The sequence below is a fragment of the Hydra vulgaris genome, chromosome 06, assembly GCF_038396675.1.
Source record: "Hydra vulgaris chromosome 06, alternate assembly HydraT2T_AEP".
NCBI lineage: Eukaryota > Metazoa > Cnidaria > Hydrozoa > Anthoathecata > Hydridae > Hydra > Hydra vulgaris.
Window position 1 is genome coordinate 59,881,822 of NC_088925.1, and position 23,591 is coordinate 59,905,412.

At 27.1% G+C, this 23,591-nt stretch overlaps 2 protein-coding genes across 4 annotated transcripts in view; both read left to right on the forward strand.

Annotated features, from left to right (window-relative positions):
- Window positions 1-634: 634 nt before the first annotated feature.
- The window catches only part of LOC100215923 (solute carrier family 15 member 2), a 61,971-nt gene continuing 39,014 nt past the window's right edge, over window positions 635-23,591 (forward strand). Inside the window, exons 1-4 of one of the 3 annotated variants that reach the window (XM_065800623.1) lie at window positions 2,943-3,028; window positions 3,188-3,394; window positions 17,465-17,533; window positions 19,778-19,815. In XM_065800623.1, the coding sequence (XP_065656695.1) occupies window positions 17,494-17,533; window positions 19,778-19,815 (78 nt within the window). In that variant the 5' untranslated portion in view covers window positions 2,943-3,028; window positions 3,188-3,394; window positions 17,465-17,493. Of the gene's footprint in view, window positions 819-2,942; window positions 3,029-3,124; window positions 3,395-17,464; window positions 17,534-19,777; window positions 19,816-23,591 lie in introns of those variants that run through there. The other 2 variants (XM_065800624.1, XM_065800622.1) reach the window with 2 other exon arrangements.
- Window positions 12,081-13,258, forward strand: LOC136081097 (uncharacterized). The gene is made up of 2 exons (XM_065798382.1): window positions 12,081-12,602; window positions 12,791-13,258. The coding sequence occupies exons 1-2, from the start codon at window positions 12,524-12,526 to the stop codon at window positions 13,192-13,194; spliced, it is 483 nt and encodes a 160-aa protein (XP_065654454.1). The 5' UTR covers window positions 12,081-12,523; the 3' UTR covers window positions 13,195-13,258.

The following is a 23,591-nucleotide window of genomic DNA, read 5'->3' on the forward strand; positions in this document are numbered from 1 at the left end:
TTTAGAAAAAAGGATTAGTTAAAACTGTCTTTGATGTTAGTGGCGAAATGTGTGTCTAAAAAAAAGAAGAGATTTAAAAATTAGAAATTCTCAATACTCGTTCGAAAAATAAACATATAAGCTGTTGCTACAGAAATATGTTGCAACGAAAAATAAGCTTATATGCTGTTGCTACAAAAATATGTTGCAACGAAAAATATACTTATAAGCTGTTGCTACAGAAATATGTTGCAACGAAAAATAAACTTATAAGCTGTTGCTACAGCGCAATAACTTGAAAAATTGGAAACTTTTTTAAACGGTTTATTCGAAAATGAAACAATACCATTAGTTAATTGACCGTCTAGAATTTTAATATATTTATAGTCATTCACAACAAATTTTAACAACGCAAATGCTAAATAACCCCGACCTAAAGTAGCTAAAAGACTTCAAAATAGAGCTAAAATATAAGGTAATTCGGGTCAGTATAAGACAACGAGGAAGATGGGACAAATTTCTTCAACCCTCTCTGGAGCTTATAATGGTTTTCCTTGGTTATTATAATGGATTTATTTTATAGTTTTGTTTGCCAAGCTAAGCACACCTGTTTTTCGGAATGTTTAATTTGTTTTATAAAAAATAGCTAGATTTATTTTGACTTGATAAAACTATTAAATTTTTCAACGCGTTTTTTTAGCGAAGACACGATTGATACAAGTTTTAGTCGGGATAAATACTTACAAGTACCAGTTTTTTGCTGATTATTTTTGATTAGAAAAAAATTTATTTATTATTCAATCATCAAAAAGAAAAGTTAATTCAGTATGATTTCTAAGGTAAAAACTTTATGTTTTTAACACGTGTTTTTGTGACAGAGATGAGACAATCCATTAATTTTTTTTTTTTAATTTATGAACCAGCATAAATTTTTCCTGCCTTGTTGTAATAAACATCAAAAAATACTTTTAAAACATTTTATGGTTATTTATAATAGTTAGAAATTACAAACTAAAGAAACGCTAATTAAAAGGAATTTCAAATTTGATTTAAATCAAAAAATATATAGTCTCTCGTTAATGATAGACAGTTTAAAATTAAACAAATAATCATTTAAAGTATATGAAAAAAATGCATATAAAATAATTAAATAAGATTATAAAGTCTTTTATGTAAAAAAATTCTCACAGTTTTAACAAAGTTAAAGTAGAACTTGCGAATGCAATACAATTTGAAACTTTAAAATTCTATGCTTCTCTATTCTAATTTTTTATAACCTGGTTTGTTTGCGGATTTATTTTTTACACCGTGTTTGTATATATAGGCTGTTTTTGAATTGTATATCATAGGCTGTATATCATAGGCTGTATATCATAGACTGTATATCATAGATTGTATACCATAGGCTGACCAATTCGCTGGCCAAAACAGCTAATGCGTTGGTGAATAAAAATTAAATAATCATTTTTTGATTTTTTAAAAGCATATCTGTTTCAAAACCAGGACAATAGACTGTCTCGATGACCTTTTTTTAGGACGCCGGGACAGCGTACCTAAAGCCGGAATAACCGCGGAAAACCTCTGGTCACCCTAGCAAACACTATATGCAACACTCCTAATAGAACAAAACCTTAGGGTGGAATGCAAGAAGCGAACTTTAGTCAATTTCGACTTAAAATTTACATTGTAACCAATTGCGGCAGAGAATGGGTTTTCCAATTAAAAAAATACTCTGCCGCTATTGGTTACAATATAAAGTTCAAGTCGAGCTTGACTCAAGTTCGCTTCTTGCATTCCACCCTAAATCTTTTTCCCTCTATCATAAATACAAAGCTCGGACAAGGAGTTTTGAAAATTTTTTTTAGTAAAAAAAAACTCTTAAAAAACAAATGTTTTAAATGTCTTTATCAACTTAATGTCTTTTATATTGTAAGCTTCATGTTTAAATGTTAAAAAAAACTTAATCTTCAATTTTCAATCGTCACTAAATGTTTAACAAAATCATTATGGTTTGAAGGCAATCTTGTTGCCCCTTTAAATTAAAATAGAGAAAAAAATTAAATGTTTCTAACAATGTAATGAAATCGTAACTACGAAAATAATTTATAAGATGCAAGAGATATGCAAAAAACTTTAGTTAAAATTACGTCATAAACAAATGACATGTGGGCGTTTGTGGTGAGATGTGCTTCTAAAAATAATTTTTATGCGTTATGTTTACTCCGTTAAAAATTGAAGCGTTGTTTGTCCTTAAAATTAATTTTTGAAAACCATAATTTTTAATAACATTATCGAGGAAGGAGAAAATATATATATATATATATATATATATATATATATATATATATATATATATATATATATATATATATATATATATATATATACATATATATATATATATATATATATATATATATATATATATATATATATATATATATATATATATATGCAGGGGCGCATAGAGACTTCATGATGCCCAGGGTATATTATAAAAAAAATTACTGGATACCTCCTCCTCAAACCACCACCAAAACATAGCTATTATTTCTAGTATTTACGAAATATTTTAAAATTTCTTAAGACAGTTCACGAATCAAACAGTTAAAAACAACAGAGAAAAAAAAACATTTCTGGATTTGGTAGCAAGTTTTCTGATGTTGTATCAAGACTTAACGAGCTTTTGTAGCAGCAAAGTTGGATGTTACAACATCGTAATTAACTTTCTTCGTAAGATCTGTTACGATTGAAAGGATAAGACAGGTCCTTAAGATGATCCTGTTCCATGGTAGCTCTTAGAGAGTTCTTGACGAGAGCTAACTTGCTAAAAGATTTCTCGCCTTCAGCCACAGGGACTGGCCTGCATCTCTGGAAGGAATTTTCTTCAAATTCCTTCGGATAAATGCTATTCAGAAGATCTAAGAGCCGATTATTTGTCAGTAGATGGCATCGAACAGACGAAAAGTGAAAATTTACAATTAATCACACTTTATCAAGCAAGCTTGCATACCGTATCTTCTAAACTTGCGCACTTGCATACACTGCGGTATTTAGCTTTTTGATTTTGTTAATTTTTTTTACAGACTGAAAATTTAATTAATTGTTTAACTAATTAAATTTTAATTAATTGTTAGCCAACTCCTTTGTACCGACACTTAAAATCCTTTAAACGGCAATGTTTACTCTCTAAAACATTTTATTTTAGAGAGATACTGCTTAGAGTGGTGTGGTTCGTTAGCAACTTCGATCTGAAAATTGTGTTTATTTTTTACGTTTATTCAAGCGATAAGTGCATAATATCATCACGATTGTTGTTGTAGTTTTAAAAATGGCGGTTAAATTTTTTTCTTTAAAATATATGTAAAAAGCTACATGTTTTAACCATGGTTTTAATACAAAAATAATAAAATCTGTAAGTTTTTTTTTGTTTTTTTTTGCCTATAAAGTTAAAAGTTTTTTTTTTCAATTTTGATTTTGTTTCAATTTTTTTTTAAATAAAAAGACAATTTATATAAATTTTTTTTTTATCTAGGTAGTAGTTACCTAAAATATGCCTATATAAAACACACATATATGAATAATAATGATAAAAATAATAATATATTACTATAAAGTAATAATAATTTTAATAAATATAAAAATAGGAAAAAGAAATAATATCAATAATAATAATAAAAATTACAATAACAATAACAAAAAAAAAAATAACAGCAATTTATTATATATATATATATATATATATATATATATATATATATATATATATATATATATATATATTTATATATTTATATATATATATAAATATATATATATATATATTTATATAAATATATATATATATATATATATATATATATATATATATATATATATATATATATATATATATATATATATATATATATATATATATATATATATATATATATATATATATATATATATATATATATATATATATATATGTGGTCGGGCAGGGGAATAATAATTTAACATAACTTAGTATCAAAAATGATCTAGTATTTGCTATGATGAGTCAAAATAGTGCAAAATATAAACAGTGTATCAATAAATACAGTATCAATAATAATAAAAAGGTATATTTTACTAGATTAAAACATTAATGTTATGTATGGTTTTCTATACTAATTTATACGTAGTTTATACATAAAAAAAAATTACATAAATAAAAGTGTTTAAAGCATGTTAAGAAAAATAGAGCAAAAGAATGCAACTTTCCTAATTGATGAGATATGTGATAAGTTTTAATTAATGAAACAAGATCAATGGGAAAAAAGATTGACAGCTTAAGCAGGCGTAACTACATTTACAAAACATTTTTGGACCTTCCCAAATATGCTAAGTATATTTAATACAGAAGCAAGTAAAAAGTTTATAGAGATAGAGAATAGAATCTGGTAAAAAGAAATTGTGAACACAATAAAGAGAGGCAACTAGCTTTTCAGAAAACATGTGCGGTTTTTTATCTTGTACATCCACGCATAAGTATTTTATTTTAAACAACTTAGTCACGGCTGTTTGCAAGTTTTTTATTATTAGGCGTTGCGGAAAAAACTAAGTTTTTCAAAAACAAAGAAAGCAAAAACTAACATAATAGGAAATTAAATCAAATTTAAATTAAAATATGAAATTTAAATAAATAAAAAATTTAAATAATTTGTGTACTATTTTTAGTTTTGTTTCTTAAAAGTGGTTGTTATTTTCAGCAACAAAATTGGATAAAGCAAAACAAAAAAAAAAAAAAATTTTAAGTCAACTTTAAAAGGAATGGTTTCCTTATTTTTTTATTTTTTAAAGAAGAAAGCAGAAATATAAATTGCTATCTGTTTGTAAAATGTGTTTGTTTAATTTTAATGTAACAAGTATATATTGTCCTTATATGAAAACGTCTATGTAATGCATGCTTATACTTTTATGTATAACTTTTTTTTATTTATTTGCTCTAAAATATAAGCATGTTTAGCTGACTTAGATAAGGTGTTTGCAACATACAGGGAATGTACGTGGTTCGGTTACTACCTTGTCCCAATTTTTTTTTTTACCAGCTCCCTTCCTTCTGTTCTACTATATTATTGGTGAAATAATTTTAAACAATTATTACCAATTATTAATAATATTTGCATAACAATTAATAGTAATAATTATTGATAACTTTTCTACAATAATATTGTAGACCAAAAGGAAGGGGGTGGGTAGAACTAAACACACAGAGCTGAATGTTAAAAATAAAATATATACATGTATATAAAATATTACATTAAAATTATACAAATATAATTTAGGAACAGATAGCAATTTATATTTTTACTTTCCTTTTTAAAAGAAATAAAATATAGGAAAATCATTATTTTTAATGCTAACTTAAAACTGTTTATTTTTGGTTTGCCTTATCCAATTTTGTTGTTGAAAAATAACAACCACTCTAAAGAAACATAAAAAAAATAAAAACAATACACAAATTATGTAATCAATTAACTTTTTTTTTTTTTGAATTCTGTTTAAATCTATTTTAATTTCTTATTTTGTGATGATATTTTAATTTCTTATTTTGAGATAAGAATCAATATTGGTTGCCTGCTCTAAGCAACCAGAACAGTGATGACCTTTTGTCAAGACTGGAGTGTATAATTTTGTCATCTGCAAATAGAATACCTATTTCAGATACTGATTAAAAATTTATTTTCAAAAATGGTTGCATTTAAAATGGATTATCTTTATTTTCTGGGTACTGAATAATAATTTTCAGTTGATAATAATTTTTTTCTTTCTCATTGATAAAATTATAGCATAAAATATCTTATAACTTCCCATATAGTTTCTTGGGACAACTAAGAGATGCAGCATTACAATAGAGTTATTTGCCTTTTTTTTTTAGGTCATTAGAAGCTATTTATTTAGACAAGCAAGAGCCTTAAGAACTTTTTAAGAGTCCTCAGTTTTTTATTTCAAAGTAAACATACAGTTAAAAAAAGTTTTGTGTCACTAAAAAGTCCATGTATTTATATTAGACTTTGTTTTCTCAAAAAACATGTTAAATTTTTTTCTTTGAATTTTTAAATACATTGTTTAATATAAATATGAGTGTTCTATATATGAAACTGAAAAAGATATTGTGTGGTATAAATCAAATTCTATGGAGTATTTTGAAAACTTTTCAAACTTTTTTCAGAAAGTTTTTTTTTCCATATTCTTTTTGACTTAATAACTATAACAGCTACAATGATTCCAAAATTGTAAACAAATTCAAAATTTATTTGACAGTTTTATATAATTCAGGTCTTGTTTTAAAGTGTAATCTGGCCATTTACGTATGCACTAAACCATCTCATCATTCTCATAACAATCAATAACAAAAATAACTACCAAATTTAAAAATAAATAAATTATTAGCTAAAAAACAGTACACATTAAATTTTATTTTAATATTAGTGCCTCTAATAGTGATATTTAAAATTTTTTATTTTTATTTTTAATAGTGATTGATTTTATCAAAAAATTGAAAAAAACATTATTACAAACTTTAAATGACATTTTATAAAGAGTTTGTTTTTTTATAATTAAAATTTTTTTTTTAAGGATATAATTCTATTATTAATTTTTTTGCCTGCATTTATGCTTGAAGCAATATAGCTCTTGAAATGTCTTCGTTATATTTATAAGTTTTATTTTGCAAAAAATAATAGTTTAGAAAAATAATATTTTACTAGCTGACCCATAATAATACGCTTCTTTCTAACTCTATTCCAAACCGAACTTTTCTATACTTTTTCTTTATATATATCCTAACTTTCCGGGCCCCTAAAATATAGGTCTTAACCAAACCCACCATTTCTATACATATCTATTCCACACCTATTATTTCTATACCTATTTCTTATTTACTTCAATGTTTTTTAGTAAAATAATTTATTCTGAAAAAGAACTTTAAGAACAAAAAAACTTGTGCACCTTTTCTGCGTAGAGCTTATAAGAGATTTATAATAAGATTTGTTTTTCTCCAAAATGCATTTCATTGATAGCTCAGTAGTTTAGTGCGCTGTCGTCAGTGTTGTTTTAGGGGGTTTAAGACCTCCTCTTAGCGTAATAAATTTTGAAATTTTTATAAAATTTTGCTCATATATTTATAGCAAAATAATAGTTGTATAGCAAAAAAGATTTCTAAAATTTAAAATAAAATTTTGAGTCTTTATTGGAAAATATATCTTAGAAATATATTCCATACATTTTTGATAGAAGGAATTTTTCGAAAAACTTAAATAAAATCTTATTTCTAGTTTGTTTTTCTAGCTTTTTTGCCACAAAGTGACATACCCAAAAAAATTGTGGCTTCATCGATTTACAAAAAGCTGCCTCTATCATTTTTAATGGTCTAAGAAAAAGATGATATAATTTTAGCAATCTGAAATTATCTAGTGAGGGGCAAATCTAAAATTGAAGTTTCAAATTTTCTACTTGGATGAGACAATATGTTTCATATTATTTCAATTTTGTCAATTTTTTAAATTCAATAACAAATACATACGATCCTGAATAAAATGTTATATAAGTGGGTTTTTTACATTTGCATATAATATTTGTTTATATATATATTGTTTATATATATTTATAGACACATTAATAGCATAAATCATGACCCATACACAACAAATTTCCCCATGTTTTTTGATGTTTTTAGAATTTTTAGCTTTTTATAAATCTTTTCGTTTGTTAAAGTGTATAATATCATTACATATATTTGTTTTTAATTTCTATAAAACTTTAAAAGTATTTTGTATTTTGAAATAATAAAAAAAAATTAAAAAAAGACTCAAACCACCGCTTTTCTGTTCAGAAGCTCTGCGCACTAACCACTCTGCCACGCTGGCACATTGACATGAAAATTTTAAAACAATATAATATTTTTTTTAATGGAAATAAATGCTATAGATCAAAATTAAGGAGAGGTTGGCACAATTCAGTTTTCAAGTGAAAGTCAAGCTGCAAACCTTCCTAGAAAGCACGTGCAGTTGCATGCCTTGTTTGTCCACAACTTAAGTAACTATTTTAGACAACTTGACAGCAAAATAAAGCTAAAGGAAACTACAGAGAATAAAGTAGCAATACTCGAAGAAAAGAGCTGAAGACTATATGAAATAGAAAATCTAAATAAAATGAGCTAAAATAATTGAATATTAAAAAAAAAGAAAATTGCTGTCAAAAAATAATATACTTAAATGTTTTACTGTTTATGTTTTCTTATTTTTAGTTCGTTTGTTATTTTCTGCTACCAAAGTTGATACAAGTAAAGGAAAAAAGTAGATAAGAATATAAAGGAAATAAAAATATTTTTTGATATACAATTTTTTTGCGACTTTTTTCAGTCAGTAGATTAAGGAAATACATTATAATTTGCGCTAGAAACAGTGACGATTTTTAAACTTGTTTTTTTAATATTTTTGCTAAACTTTACTGTTTTTATCAATGCACAGCAAAAAAACTAATTGCTATTTATTAAAATTTTTTTTTTTTAAACTTGTTTTTCATGTAAAAAAATAGAAAGTCATTAATACTAATATTTAAATATAAAATATTTAGTTGTTTTCATTATCTCCATTGAAATAGTCTGCACTTTAGTAGGATTATCCAAATTGTGCATTTAAACCTGATTATTTCCTGATGAATTTTTGTTGTTGGCTCTTAAAGCTTGTGGGCTAGTGCATTGTTAATTTACTTTTTTAATGAAATGTTATGAAGCCTATTTAAAACTTTTTTTCGAGTTTTTAAATACTGAACTGTAAAACTTGATAAATGTTTCAGTATGTTTTAACATTACTTAATTTGAAGTTTACGTACATTAGATATTTGCATACACTTTAATTTTCATTTTCTTATAAAAAAAAGTGCTGCAACTCTTTCTCGCCATTACCTGGGTTGCAATGGCTGCCAAGAGTTCCGTGTCAAACGCACTGAATGGGGCACTAACACTTGTAATAACACTACCATAAAGTTGACATTAATATAGAGATAATAGTTACATCAGCTTTGTGTAATTAACAGTTTGTGCAATGCCAAAAAAGTAAAGATAGAAGTTTCCTTATAATTTAGGAAGAATTTAATTAAAAAGTTAATTAAATTTAAAAAAATTGTTTTTTTTTTCTCTCCATTTTTCTTCCTTCTTTTCTATTTTTTACAAAAAATTAAATTTTTTGTAAACATGTTATAATTTATGAAACACTGCATCAAAAATATTCATATAGTTTACGTTTAACTTTTTTTGTCTTAAGGCAAGTGAAAGTGCAACGGTATATATTTTTTAATATATGGTACTTTGAAACTTAAAAACAATAAAAATTATTTTATGATATCAAATTTACAAAGAGCTAATGTGCTTATCTGTTTTTTATTTAAAACAAGGCCTCTATTTTCACGTGATGAGAAAAAAACTTGACAAATTAAAAGTTTTAGAGCATGCAGGGGCAGACACATTAAAAGAATGAGACTTTGCTGAATGACAAGAAAAGCGAGAATGAATTTTAATTGATGGAACTAAAGATGATAGCTCCTTTTAGCAGCAACCATTATAGTATTTGTTGAAAAGAGAAAGAGATGCAACTTTATGACAATAGGAAAGAGGCTCAAGCTTAGCAGATAAAACAGATCCAACTACAATTACAATGCCTTTTTGGGCCTTGTCTCGTAGAGAAAGAGCATCTTTTGAAGCAGCAGCTCAAATATGACAACAGTATTCCATACAGGGACAAATAAGAGATTAGTAGAGGTAGAGAATGAAATCAGGAGAGAGAAAGTGGCGAGCACGATAAAGAAAATCAAACTTATCAGATGCTAATTTAGTAATTGAATGTATTTATGGTTTCCATGAAAGGTCAGTAGTAAACGATAATCCAAGAAGGAATAAAGAAGAGGAGTCAGTGAGACGGTTGCCATTCATTAATATAGGAATGAGAGCATTTTTGTAAGATTATGACAGGAACGTTGTCTGGACCACAAGCTGTAGAAGATATTAATCAATGACTTTAGCAACGGAAGCTTCAGTGATTTGAATGTCTAACAATGGTTTAACTTTTTTAATTGAAATGGAAGGGTGAGAATGGCCATAAGATTCAAGAGTCAAATTAGAAGAAAAGTTCTTTGCAAATAGTTCTGCCTTATCCTTGGGAGAGGTAATAAGGTCAGTCTTGTGAATGAGAGATAGAATGTTAGACCTACCTTTGTTAACGATGTTGTTGAAGATTTTTCAAAAGTCTATAGAGCCTAACATCTGAGATTTAGTAAACTGAGAATAATGGTGCTTGGCATCTGACAGCACTTTTTTACATCGATTTCTTGCAATAATAAATAGCTGTTTGTTCTCAAGAGAGTTGCTCTTTTGAAAAAGATGAAAAAATTGATTACTTTTAGATATAGCAGCTGCACCAGAGGGTGAAAACCATGGAGTAGAATCAGGGTTGGAAAAAACCCTGGGTTTTTAAAAAAAACCCAACCCAAATGGTTTTTTTTGGGTTTTATGGGTTTTATGGGTTTTTTTGGGTTTTTTCAAAACTGACCGTTATTACAAAATAAAAATTTCTAGAAAGGAAAGTTAAATTTCTAAATTTCTAGTTCATTTACCCTATATGTTCTTATTTTTATTGCCAAAGTACCTTAAGTCTCTAACATATTTTGGAGCTCCTGGACTAGTCTAGGAGAATATGTTGTTATGTTTTGACTTTTGTTATATTATGACTTTTAAAACTGCAAAGTGTTTTGGAATTTCCTGATATATTAACTAGTTGACATTATTTATTTATATTTTAATCATAATAGAATTTATTTCAGAGAAAAAAAACCTTTTTTAATAAGAGCATATATTATGGCTCCTAAATCTGGAAGAATGCTTGCAGATGAATGGAATGACGTGACTAAGTTATCAAAAACTGTTTCTGGAAAAGTAATACTGCAGTGCCAGTGCAATTATTGCAATGAAATTATTAATAGCTAAAAAATAGAAAGAATCAGAATTCATTTAAAAAAATGTAAAAAAAAAAACCCATCTGCTGATGTTGCAGAACGAAATAAGAATTTTATTTTAAATGATGGCCAAGTATCATCTCGGACATCTGTAAACTTGTTGTGTAATTTTGTTAGCCCAGTTACTTCAGAATCTTTTGAAGCATCAAGCACTTCTGGTTTCTTTGAGAGTAGCTACTCTGGTTCAACATCAAACCCATATAAAAAACAAAAGTTAATAGAAAACTACATTTCAAGAACAAGCTCAGACCAGAAGGATATTTTTGACTTGCAAGTTGCCAAATTTTTTTTTGCATGCAATATTCCATTTAATGCTGTAGAAAATAGAGAATTTAAAAATTGTGTTAATTTTTTGAGACCTGGTTATGACCCTCCGAACCGGAAGAAACTTTCAGGAGAGTTACTGGATAAAGTGAACGATGAGGTAGTTGTATCTATGAAAAGTGAATTTGCAAATAATAGGAGTACTATTACATTGATACAAGATGGTTGGAGCAGTGTCAGAAATGATCCAATTATTGCTCACAGTGTACATAATGGAAAGACCCCATATTTAATCTCCGCTATAGATGCAGGAAGTGAAAAAAAAACTTCAGAATAATGTGCTCAATTAGCCATTCAAGCAATAAAACAAATCAAGAAGGTTTATGAGCAAAATGTAAGTATAATAATACTGTATATAGTATTTGTGTACATAGTATTTACTTTAATTTAAATTAACTAAAAATATAAGAATATTTCTCTACTTCCAACAGGTATTTGCCATTTGTACAGATAATGAAAACAAAATGAAAAAGATGAAAGAAGTTCTTAAAGAGGAATATCCGTTGTTACTTACATATGGATGCTCAGCTCATTACTTAAATTTAGTTGAGAAGCATGTGACACCAAATTTTCTGGCACATTTAATTGAAGTGAACAAATACTTCCGAAACCATCACCAACCACGTATGAGTAAATATTGTTTATAATATATTATTTTAATTTTACAGTTTAATTTTTTTGTTTTTTTTATTCAGTGAATTATGTTAATATATCAACTAATTAAACTAGTTCTTAATTTCAGAGATGGCTTTTGGATGATAGGAATGGAGTTATGCCGCAACTTCCTAATGATACATGATGGAACTCTCAAGTAGACTGTTTAAAAACTTATATTAAAAATTATAACCACTACCTTGATATTATAGAGAAGCATGAAGGTGGTATTAAACATAATATCAAGAAAATTATAGATAATGCTGGAATTTTCAGAGAAGCTAAAAATCTTCTAATTCAACTGGAGAAATGTGAGATAGCTTTAGATAAGGTAGATATGTAAAGCAAAATTGTTATTCATTAAAATATTTTAAACTATGGCTTCAATATACTGTTAAAATACTTGCAAAGATATTTAAAAAAAGAAGTTTCATTTATAGCTACAAAGTGACTCAACATCATTGTTAGATGCATGTGAAGTTTGGTTATCTCTCCTGAAGGATGAAGCCTGAATGACCTGAAGCCATTTTATATGGAAATTAAGTTAAAATTTGATGAAGCAATGGAACCTTTTCATTTTTTGGCAAATTTGACTGATATTAAATACCAAGGTATGGCAACCAAATCTAACCCAAAAATTGAAAGAACGAACTTAAAACTACATTGTTTTAACTTATATAACTTACATAAGCCATTAGTTGATTCTAGACTACAGACACAATTTATGACATAATATCCATATATTTACATTTCTCATTTTTAATATATAAAGCATGAATACAATATTCTTTAATTTTAGGAAAATCTTTAAGCATTGAACAAGAAGCTGCTGCAGAAGTTTGGCTAAGTGATAGGCACAATGAATACGTGGCTGGATACTATGATTTCAGGCTAAAAGTCACAACTACCTTTCCACCGCACATGTTCAACGATAATTTTATTTCTACAATTTCAAGTGAAAGATGGTGGGGTATAATAGATTTGAAGCAAAGGCTGCATCAAAAATCTTTACCACTGCCAGAAGGGTTTGCAAAATTTTTTCAATCTCTTCATAGTTGTCCTGCAAGCACTGGCTCCATAGAAAGAGTGTTTTCTACTTTTGGTATTGTATGGAGCAAGTTAAGAAATTGGTTAGGGAGCGATAGAGCTGAAAAGCTTGTACGGATATACAGACATTTGAGAGGCGAAGAATTTGATTGGTAAACAACAATGGCCAATCATTTTGTTAAGCTTTTGAAACTTAATGAAATATAGTTTGTAATCTTCATTGATTTTTCTTTTTCTTTTTAGGCGTTAAACTAATTTCCCTAATAATTTTTTCTGTATAACCCCAACCAGCTATACAAATGATTAATCATAATATGGATTATTCTGTAAGGAGTTTAAACTAAAAAGTAGAATATACATATATATTTCATAATAATAAATCCAATATTATTTACAGTATAGGGTTTATAAAAGCTAAGAATCTGTTGTAAAAAAAGATATTTTTAAAAAAACCCAAATATCTTTGGGTTTTTTTGGGGTTTTTTTAAGGTGGGTTTTTTTGGGTTTTTTTGGGTTGGGTTTTTTTGCCAACCCTGAGTAGAATGAGGCTTGACTTGGCCATCAATTTGATCAAAAATTATATGGTATTAACATGGACGCTAAGTATTAACATGGACACCAATGCCTAACATGGCACTGTTAATACTCTGATATTTTGCAGCTGTTGATGGAATCAGCCTCTCTGAGAGCTACCACATAGTTGGGTGAATCTTACTACCAGCTAACCTCAGAACCATTTAACTGAGTTTTAGGGCTGTACCCTTATTAGGAAATAACAGGAAGAGTTGCATAGTTACTTTCAAGAAGACACAATCAAAAACCTATGAGAAGAGTCAAGAAGATCCAGCATTCATCATCCTAGGCAGGAAACAATATAACACAGGTTTGCGACTATGCCATCCTAATAGATGAAGAAGGGGTTTTAGGCTGGTTAGCAGAGTTATTCTGCTTACTCCTAAAGTCTTTGCCTAGGAGGCCTCATACAAGGCAGTAGCTTAATGCAGTTAACATCTGCCCAAGATGAGTATTTTTTTCAAGACATCATTTCTAGCCTTTATTTAACCAAGAGCCCCAAGGCAGGGGAATTTTAGCTGGAGACAGTTAACATCTGCCCAAGATGAGTATTTTTATCGAGACACCATATCTAGCCTTTACTTAACCAAGAGTTCCTAGGCAGCAGAATTTTCAAGTGAGAGTTTGTTTCTCCTAGCCTTTGCCTAAAAAAGCACACTCCACAAGGCACCAAGGCATTGGGGAGGTAGTAGTAGGTTACATAATACCAGTAGCAGGGTTATCGTGATAATCCTGAACCTGAACTGACCTGGAGTAAGATACAGTATTTCACTTTAATTATTTAGATTTATTCTCAATCTCTTCATAATGTTGTTAAAATACAAAGTTTTAAAAAATTATTACAATTTAATCATATACGACAGCAACAATAATTTATTTAAAAGATTTTCTTAAAGGGATCCCAAAGTGCTGAGACAAGTTGTGTTTATTTTATAGAGAATGATAAAAAAAAATGTTTAGGCAGAATTTTTTTAAGTAAAACAAAATAATAGATGTATACCAAAAAAAATAAACTTTGTCGTTTTACTCGAAGCTTACCGTCTCCATGTTAGCCAATCTCTGAAAGTCTTTAAAATATATGTTGCAATCTACAGACTTTATAATTTATTCAAGTGCATTTAATTCCAAAGGGTTTTAGTAAATGTCATCATTGTAGATTTTTCTTTCTTTTGAATCAATATTATTTGTTTTCGTTTTATTTGTTTTTTAAAATATGCATTTGTTATTAATCGCATGACTTTCCTATAAATTTTATAGGAAGCTTAACAAAAGAATCTTTTTTTATAGAGTGCATAAGAACCAAATAAACTTAAGATTTTTATATTAAAATATAATAAATATAATAAATATTCAAAAAAGATGTTGATCACCTTATATATTCTGAATCTTTTTTCTTTTTATGTAAACAATGTGAACTTTTTTTCTAAGCCGTTTATCACTAGGACATTTTTGTTCTCCTATCAAAATGACATTTTACAATTTCTTAAATTTTTAATTAACAAAGAGTTTTGGTAAACGACATCATTTATTAGAGATATTTGCTGAATTCTTAAATTTTTAATTCGAAAATATTTATAGATTTTACTCTTAACAAATTTACAGACATTATTTATTAGAGATATTTGCTGAATTCTAAAATTTTTAGTTAAAAAATATTTATAAATTTTACACCTAACAAATTTGCAGACAGCTTTATATTAATTAAAGCAATAATTAATGTTTTATGGCAATAATTCAAAGCAGGTGGGAATTAAAATTGTCAATGTGTTGCAGCGGGAGTTAAAAAACATATATTTAATACTTCCCAATTTATGTTGTATTTGGCAAGTTTTTTACATTAAAACCTGTCTTTTAAAATTACAAATCAAAACCTACCAAAATTGATAATAAAAAGTTTTTCATTAAGCAATTTCAATTTTAAAACTTACTCTATAATGCAACACTTTTTTGCTTGACCAAAAATTGTTCAATTTTAAAAATAAAATAAAATAAGCAATACATTCTTTACAGAAAAAATTTCATTAAAAACTCATTTAATGTATAAAAAGAATGCTTTTTGAGGACGTTTTATATTACATAGCTAAATACTTATACACTTCTACGAGTTAAATTTTACAGTGTTAACGCTGCTTTATTTTAAAACTAAATTAAAAGAAGTTTTTTTTAATCAAGGATTATTTTTTAATAAGGATTACAAGATTTTTTATTTTTGTCAAGTAACTTTTTATAATAACACGCTTATTTGTTCTTGATTATGTAGAGAATTAATTAAACCTTAAAAACAATCAAATGTGTCAAGAGTGAAAATTTATGTACAAAACAAGATAAATTGAGAAGCATACTCAAAAGCTGCTACAAGTGGCTTGCGATCAAAGTTTGATAAAATCAAAAGCCGTTATCAATGGCTTGCGGTAGTGTTAAAAATACAAAACAATTTTTTTAACAGAATCTTAATAAGGATATTAATCATTTAATAACAATAAATATAACAAAAGAAAAAAAAATTTAAAGCAATAGACAAGTTAAAAATATCTGAAATATTTTATTTATATTTTTAATGCGAACTTCGTGAAATTTAGAAAATAAAATAACTAAAGAAATTCTACTGTAGTTTATGATGAAAAAAAAACTTTTATATAATAATAACTAAACAAATTCTTTAGTAATCTATAATAATAATAAAAAAAATTCTATAATTTGATAAAAAAATGTCATTTACTAAAACTCTTTGGAATTAAATGCACTTGAATAAATTATAAAGTCTGTAGATTGCATTGTATATTTTAAAGACTTTAAGAAATTGGCTAACATGGAGGCGGCAAGCTTCGAGTAAAACAACAAAGTTTGATTTTCTTGGTATGCATTTATTATTTTGTTTTACTTTAAAAAATTCTGCCCAAACATTTTTTTTTAACATTCTCTTTAAAATGAACACAACTTGTCTCAGCACTTTGGATCCCTTTAAATGAATACATTTTTAAGCTAGTTACATTTACTGTCTGCCTAATCCAAATTTTTAGTTGATTTCTTCTAGTACAATGATTCAATTAAGATTTAGGTTCAGCTTGTGTGTAGCTCCTTATTTTATTTCTTATGTTTTTCATTTTTATTTTATTTATTTTTAACCTAAAATTATATTTTTAAAATGAATAACTGTTTCAAAGAACATTTATAAAAGTTTGATTAAATATACAAAAAGTATTTATCAGGCTTCCCTTTCATTCAGACACTTCAGTTTTATTTGTTTTTTAATTTTTATAAAATTTTGTTCACATCCCTAAGGCCCAAAGGTCTGATTGAGCTTAGGAAACTACTTATCCTTTTTTTTAAGAATTGGATTTTATTTAAATCCAATTCTTTTTTTTTTTACTTATTTTTTAAGTTATAATGTAGAATTAGTTTTGCCTTTTTTTGCAAAAAAATACTTGTTTAAAAATCAGATAAAAGCCCTCGGAATCAGGCTAACTGCTGAGCTAAAAGTGTTTGAGGTTGGCAAAAAACGTCAACCTTGTTTCTATATTTTATCGTATGACCTTTGTGTCAAATTTTTTCAGCAACCTTATGCCGATCTCTTACCTTTGCCAACCTTATGTTTTAAGGTTGGCAATTTATTGTGAACCTAATTTTTTCTAATTCTGAAGATAATAAGAACTGCTGCTAACAGTATTCACTTAAAACATTGCTTTAAATTTATTTTTATTTGTTTGTGTGTTCTAACGTATAGTTTTTTATACTTTTTAACTTTTTAAACAAGGCATATAGAAATATTAATAAATATTTCTAATTATTTGTTATTATTATTAGAAAAAGAAAAATGGATTTAAAATTTTTTAATTTTTAATTGAATATTTAGAGTCTCTAAGAAGTTTATTCTTTTGAAAGATGTCCAGCTATAAAAGTGTGCCTGTTGAGGAACAAAGTGGTATGACTAAATTAAAGTTCTTTATATTGTAATAGATTTGTTATACAATATTTAACATTCCAGGTTACATAATTTGTTCCAGGTTACATATAATTTGTTCCAGGTTACACATAATTTGTTCCAGGTTACATATATTTTGTTGTCATAGTTAAAATAGTTGTCATAATTGAATTTTTTCAAAAAGTTGTTTTAATAGTTTTACATTTCTAGTCTCAACATTTTGAGAGAATAAACTAGGTTATTACGAGCTATGATATCAAGAAATATTTTTGGCCTTTTTTATTAAAAACATTACAACTGTACAGAAAGATAAAATTAACTTTAATTTACCAGATCAAGCAAGTTTTATGAAAAAACAACAAAAACAAAAAATTTAGTTTAAAAATGGCAATATAATAAATGGACCCCGTTATGCAATAGGGAAGCAGAAACCATTTTTTTAAAAATGAGTTACTAATTGCAAAAAAGGCTAATTATAAATATCAATAACAATATTCTACCTATAGTCATATTTGCAAGAGGCTGTGAATATATTATAATTTCATGTTTTAAAACTAAATTAGATCTAGTTTTAAAATTGCTTTTCTTAATTATCTTGAAATATTGTAAATGTTGGTTGGTTCCCTATTGCATAACAGGGTCTGAATAACACTAACATGCTCATGACATGTTTATTTGGTTAAATAACAGTTATTTTAGCAGTGCCATACCCAGCGTTTGTTTGGGTGATAGCATTTATACAAATTGTTTTTCCCAACCTCTTCTGCCTTTTAACTACTGCAGCCCACTGCAATTGTTCTGCAAAAATAGAATTTTCAAATAGAATATACATTAGAAAATGAGTTCATTGAAAGTTTAAGTTGATGTCTAAGACATAATTAAATAGTTATGTGTAAGACAAAATTGCATAAGGTAAAAAAAAAATTTGCAATTTTATTTTTTCGTTGTTACGTATATATGTATAGGGTGTCCCATAAAAGCAATTTTTCCTAAAAATGTCTGCTCTCACCCCTTAATTGTGTTTTACATAATAAAATAACACTGGATTAAAAAAATGTCTAAATAAGATTTATTTTTTGAGTCCCCCAAGACTCTTCAATATTTAATGGGTCCCTAATAATATCAAGAAAAATGTTTTTCAAAAATTATGTTGGGTCTCAAATGAAGTGAAAATATACAAAAGTTTCAAAAGCAGTAATCAATTAAAAAAAAAAAATTATTTTCAATTTTACTGCATAAAAAATAACATTTTTAATGCCAAAAATAAAAAAGTCCATTTTTAATTTTTTTTTTGACTTGTTTTTTATGAAGTGATTATTATTTTTGTTATTTTTATACAATTTTACTTTATTTAAAACCCAACATGACAAACTTTGAAATTTTTTTTAAAAATGATATCATTAGGGATGCTTTAAGTATTCAAGGGTCTTTTGGTTAATAATTGATTTTGGTTAATAATTTTAGGTAACCATATTATTTACTTTTTATTTGAGATATTTGAGTTATTCGATTTATATTATGCTCCAATACATGATTTTAAAATTTTTCAAACATGATTCATCATATGCAAGTAATTACATACAAACAAAACTTTTTTGGTCGCTCTTTTAAAATGAATGAGTTAATGTTTTAAGGAGTAGAAATCAATTTTACCTGCATTAACCATATAATGTTTTAATCATATAATATTTAGAATAATTAAAACAGTTAATCTAAATAAAGTTTGTTATAAACAAAAATAGTTAGAAAAACATTTTTAATGAAAAGTTTTCATTTAATAGCTTTTAGTGTGTAGTTGGTGACAATATGATAGTAGTATAGTCTGATGATAGTGTAGCTTGAATAGCAAACTAATAATAGTAGAAATACTGTCTAGTCAGTACTTTGATGGTAGAGTAGCATAATTAGCTAAGTAATAATATTAATTGTAGTAGTACAGTCATCAGTAGATTCGTCGATATCAGTAGTCAACTGATGACTGTACTACTACTATCATGCTACACTACCATCTACTCTACTACATAGTGTAGCATGGTTCACAAATTATTCAAGATTTTATGAATACAACACGATATGAAGGCGTGATATGAAAGGTTTTATTTTATTTTGTTATTTTTTAATACAATCTGTTTTATTTCGTTATTACTAAATAACTTTGTTTAGTATCATGTTATTAAAAGTTGGATCAACTTGATCAACTCATTATTGATTACATCACTAAGAAAATTTTAATTTTAATTCTAGAAAATGATGAACCCGTCAACGTTGCTCCAAAACAAAAGGTGTTATTTTTTTACATTTGTTGTCATTTCGATTATAATTTTTTTGTTTATTTGTTTATGATTTATTTTTGAATTTAGTTTTCTTAGATTTCTTTTTTTTTTTTTTTTAGTTTCAACAAATTTATGATTTAGTTGTGTGTTTCCAATTCAAACAGTTGTTTAAACAAGTGTTAAAATAAATTAGCTTTTTAATAATTCTTAAAGTGACAACCAAGTAGTGTTCAAACAAAGAAAAATAAAAAATATATAAACTTGAGTTAAATTACTTTTACATAATTAAAATATGTTCAAACGTTAGATGTATACTACTAATATTATAATATGCTTTATTAATAAAAATGTTTACGTCTAAAAAGTATGGGTTTGGTAAAATATGTTGGTAAGTTCCTGTTGAATTTACTGAAACTATGTTGATAAGTTCTAATCAAATTTATTGAAACCATGCTTGTAAATTCCTATTGAATTTGTTTAAAACAGAGTATCAAGTATTTTAGTTAGATTTTTTTAATTTCATTTTTGCATTTTTAACTTCTTCAGCTCTGCTGACGTCAATCTCTTTTGTTAGAGTTAATTTTTCGAATTACAATCTTTTGATGTCCAACGATTCATTAACATCTTGAATTTGTAAGAATAACTTTGTTGGTTCCAAAACTAGATTTGTTTTTGGTTGATGAAGTTTTTTGAATCTTTTAAAAATTTATATAACAGTGTTGTCATGGTTTTTACCATCATTTTCTATTTTATACTAAGTCCAGGTGTTAGATATTTCTCTCCTTATTTTTACTATAATAAGCAGTTGTGTTAATTATTTTTCTTCCTTATTCTTTATTGTCACAAGTAGATATAACTGCATAGTTTGTTTCCATTTTATCAATGTAACAGCAATTATGAATTTAGTACATTTAGTTTGACTTTGGAAAAAATGTTTTCCATTTTCTTTTTGTTTTTGTTTTTAGATAAACACTTTTCCAAAATCTTTTCTTAAAATTTTTTTCAATTCAATTCTGGTACCATTTAATGTTCTTATTGTTTATTATTAAGTTTTAAATTACAGTACTGGCCATTGAAGTTTTAGTTTTGAAAATTTGTTCTCTTTCTTCTTAACCTTAGCCAGACCTTGATTAATTTTTTTTTAATTTGTAAAGATGGCATTATAACATAAAAATATTTTTGATTGCCATGGTGATGCATGAAATCATATATTTTTTTGTATTTTATTGACATTTTTATTAATTGCTGCTGTTATTTTCTGTGTGATATTTTCATATTTTTAACTTACTTTTTGGTATTTTTTGTCATAATTAATTGCTATTTGTGGATATCTCTAACATCACTCAGTGTTGTATGCTGTTGTGCAAAAAATTTTTTTTGTGCGAAACTGAACAAAATGGGCAAGAAATCTGACATAAGTGTGGCTAAGAAACATGAAATAAAACTTCCGTTGGAAAACACAGCTTTAAAAATTCCCCTTGGTTTGCAGAATAAAGAGTAGCTAAAAATATGTTTGTTACTGGAATTGTGTTGCAAAAGGCGTAAGAATACATTGATCAAACTGATGCACGAATGACAATTAGCTTCTGGAGTTACTATAAGTCAAGGATAGAAAAAAGAAGGCTGTATAATAACGGATACAAAGCATATAGGTCAAAGAAAAAGCTAAAGTTAACACCAGCCATGTGGAAGAAGAGATTCAGTTGGTTGTTGAAACTTCAAACTGGTCCAGTGATGATTGGAGTAAGGCATACAAAAATTTACTGTAATGTTTGATAAAAGTACATATGATTGCAAACAAAGGGATACAAAAGGATGAGAAATAAAATTTAATAATGTAATATTACAAGATCCATTGAATAATCTTAATTAAAAATTGTTTAGATTTGCAATTGTTTAGATTGGTGCATGGTAGTTGCATAGGATCAATAAATTAGTTAATGTTGTTTGCAGGAATGTTCCTCTGATGAATCTTTAAGTCATAAGGGAAAGTCATATCTGGAATTCATATAGGAAAGGGTCCAGTTTGGTAGAAGAAAATAAGAAGATACAATTCCACCAGAGTGTTTCCAATAAAGTTTCAAGCATCCACAAATAATAGTGTTATTTCAGTGAAAGATCTGTACATTTATATCGAGGGAATAGTGCAATTAGTAGAAGAAATGACTGAAAATATATATATGTTGCTATTAACTGCTGTATAGGCTTTTTTGCCCCAGCTGCGTGAATGGTTCCCAAATAAAAAATAATTTTTGATGCAAGATGGTGCGCCATGCCATACAGTGAAATCTGTAATGAAGTTTTTCAAAGATTTGAGTGTTGGAATAGCCCAGACCTTAATCAAATTGAAGATTTGTGGAATGAACTGAAGAGAAAGGTCCTGAAAACAGCATCAACTAACACCACTCAGCTCAAAGAGAAATTAATTCAGATTTGGTGTCATGATAAATGAATTAAATGCCTATGCAGTAAATTTATTCTGTCTTTTATTTATTCAGAATTAAACGCGGAGTATTTCAGATGTAATTAAAAAAATAAAGGTGGACACACTAAGTATTAGTCATAAGTTAGTCTCATATAGTGTCATATAGTCTAAATAACATTTTAGTGCAGAGTATTTCCATATTTGAAATTTGTATTAATTATATTTTAGTGACATATTTTCATTTATTGTATAAAAAATAATTAGAGGCAAACTTTGTATAATGATAAGTTTGAATGAAAATGTTTTTGTCTAATAGAGCAGGGAGATTAGTGATAAACTGTTTTTTTTTCATAAATTTAAATTTTACACAATTTTGTATTGCTTGATTTAATTTAAATGATAAAATATCTTACTAAGGTTAAAAATAAATGATTGGTAATAACGAGTAAACAGTAAAATTTGAGATTTTTTTTGAAACACTTTAACTTTGCAGTGGATCAATATTTTTTGATAAAATAAAAAACAGCTCGTAGATTTATAATCAAATAATTTATTTTTGAAGTTGCAATAGACTTGTTTCACCATTTCGTCTTACAAAATCAAGCTTTCGATACACCCCTCCACACAGATTCTGTGCAGCATTTACATCTACTTTCTTCAAACAATACTTGATCCATTGTTTTAATTCATCAACAGAAGTAGCCTGCCAATTGTTCTTATAAACCCTTCAAAATTGACCAAAAGTTCTCAACTGGACGAAGTTCAGGCACAGCAGCAGAAGGATTATCGGCTTTTTGTACTAAAGTGATGTTTTTTGAAATCAAGTAGCTTGTCACTGATTTAGCATAATGGGCCGAAGCCAAGTCAGGCCAAAACACAAAATAACCCTCAGGATGATAATTTAAATAAAAGGCATCAGTCTTTTGATAATGCACTCTTTCAAATACACATTTTGTTTGACAGCAAGGCCCGAAGGAAAAAAATAGGGTGTTGAGATGCATCAAGGTGAAATTGCTAACCATACAAGCATTTTCTTTTCAAACTTTGCCTTGGACTTGTATTTCACACCACAAGAAACTTCTTTTGTATTGCCTTACCAATACCTAACGTTTGAGTTCTTATCAGAGTGTGAAAATGTGAAGTAGGATTCATCATCAATTACGAAATCATACCCATAAAATTTTCTACACAATCTGCCGCAACATGTTTGTAACTTGGACACTTGCTCAAGAGTACGGGCTGGAATGGTCTGTTTTTTTTTGGTAAACAATATTGTTGTGTTGCTGAATTGTATACACAATGTGAGATTGGCTGCACTTAAGCTGTCAAGCAATTTGTCAGGTGGAAATGCCAGAACGAC

What these genes read in the sequence shown, in the direction of transcription:
- LOC136081097 (XM_065798382.1), top strand. Translation starts at nt 12,524, where the DNA reads ATGGAAATTAAGTTAAAATTTGATGAAGCAATGGAACCTTTTCATTTT. An exon ending in GACTGATATTAAATACCAAG is followed by an intron (nt 12,603 to 12,790) that starts GTATGGCAACCA and finishes CTTTAATTTTAG; the next exon opens with GAAAATCTTTAAGCATTGAA.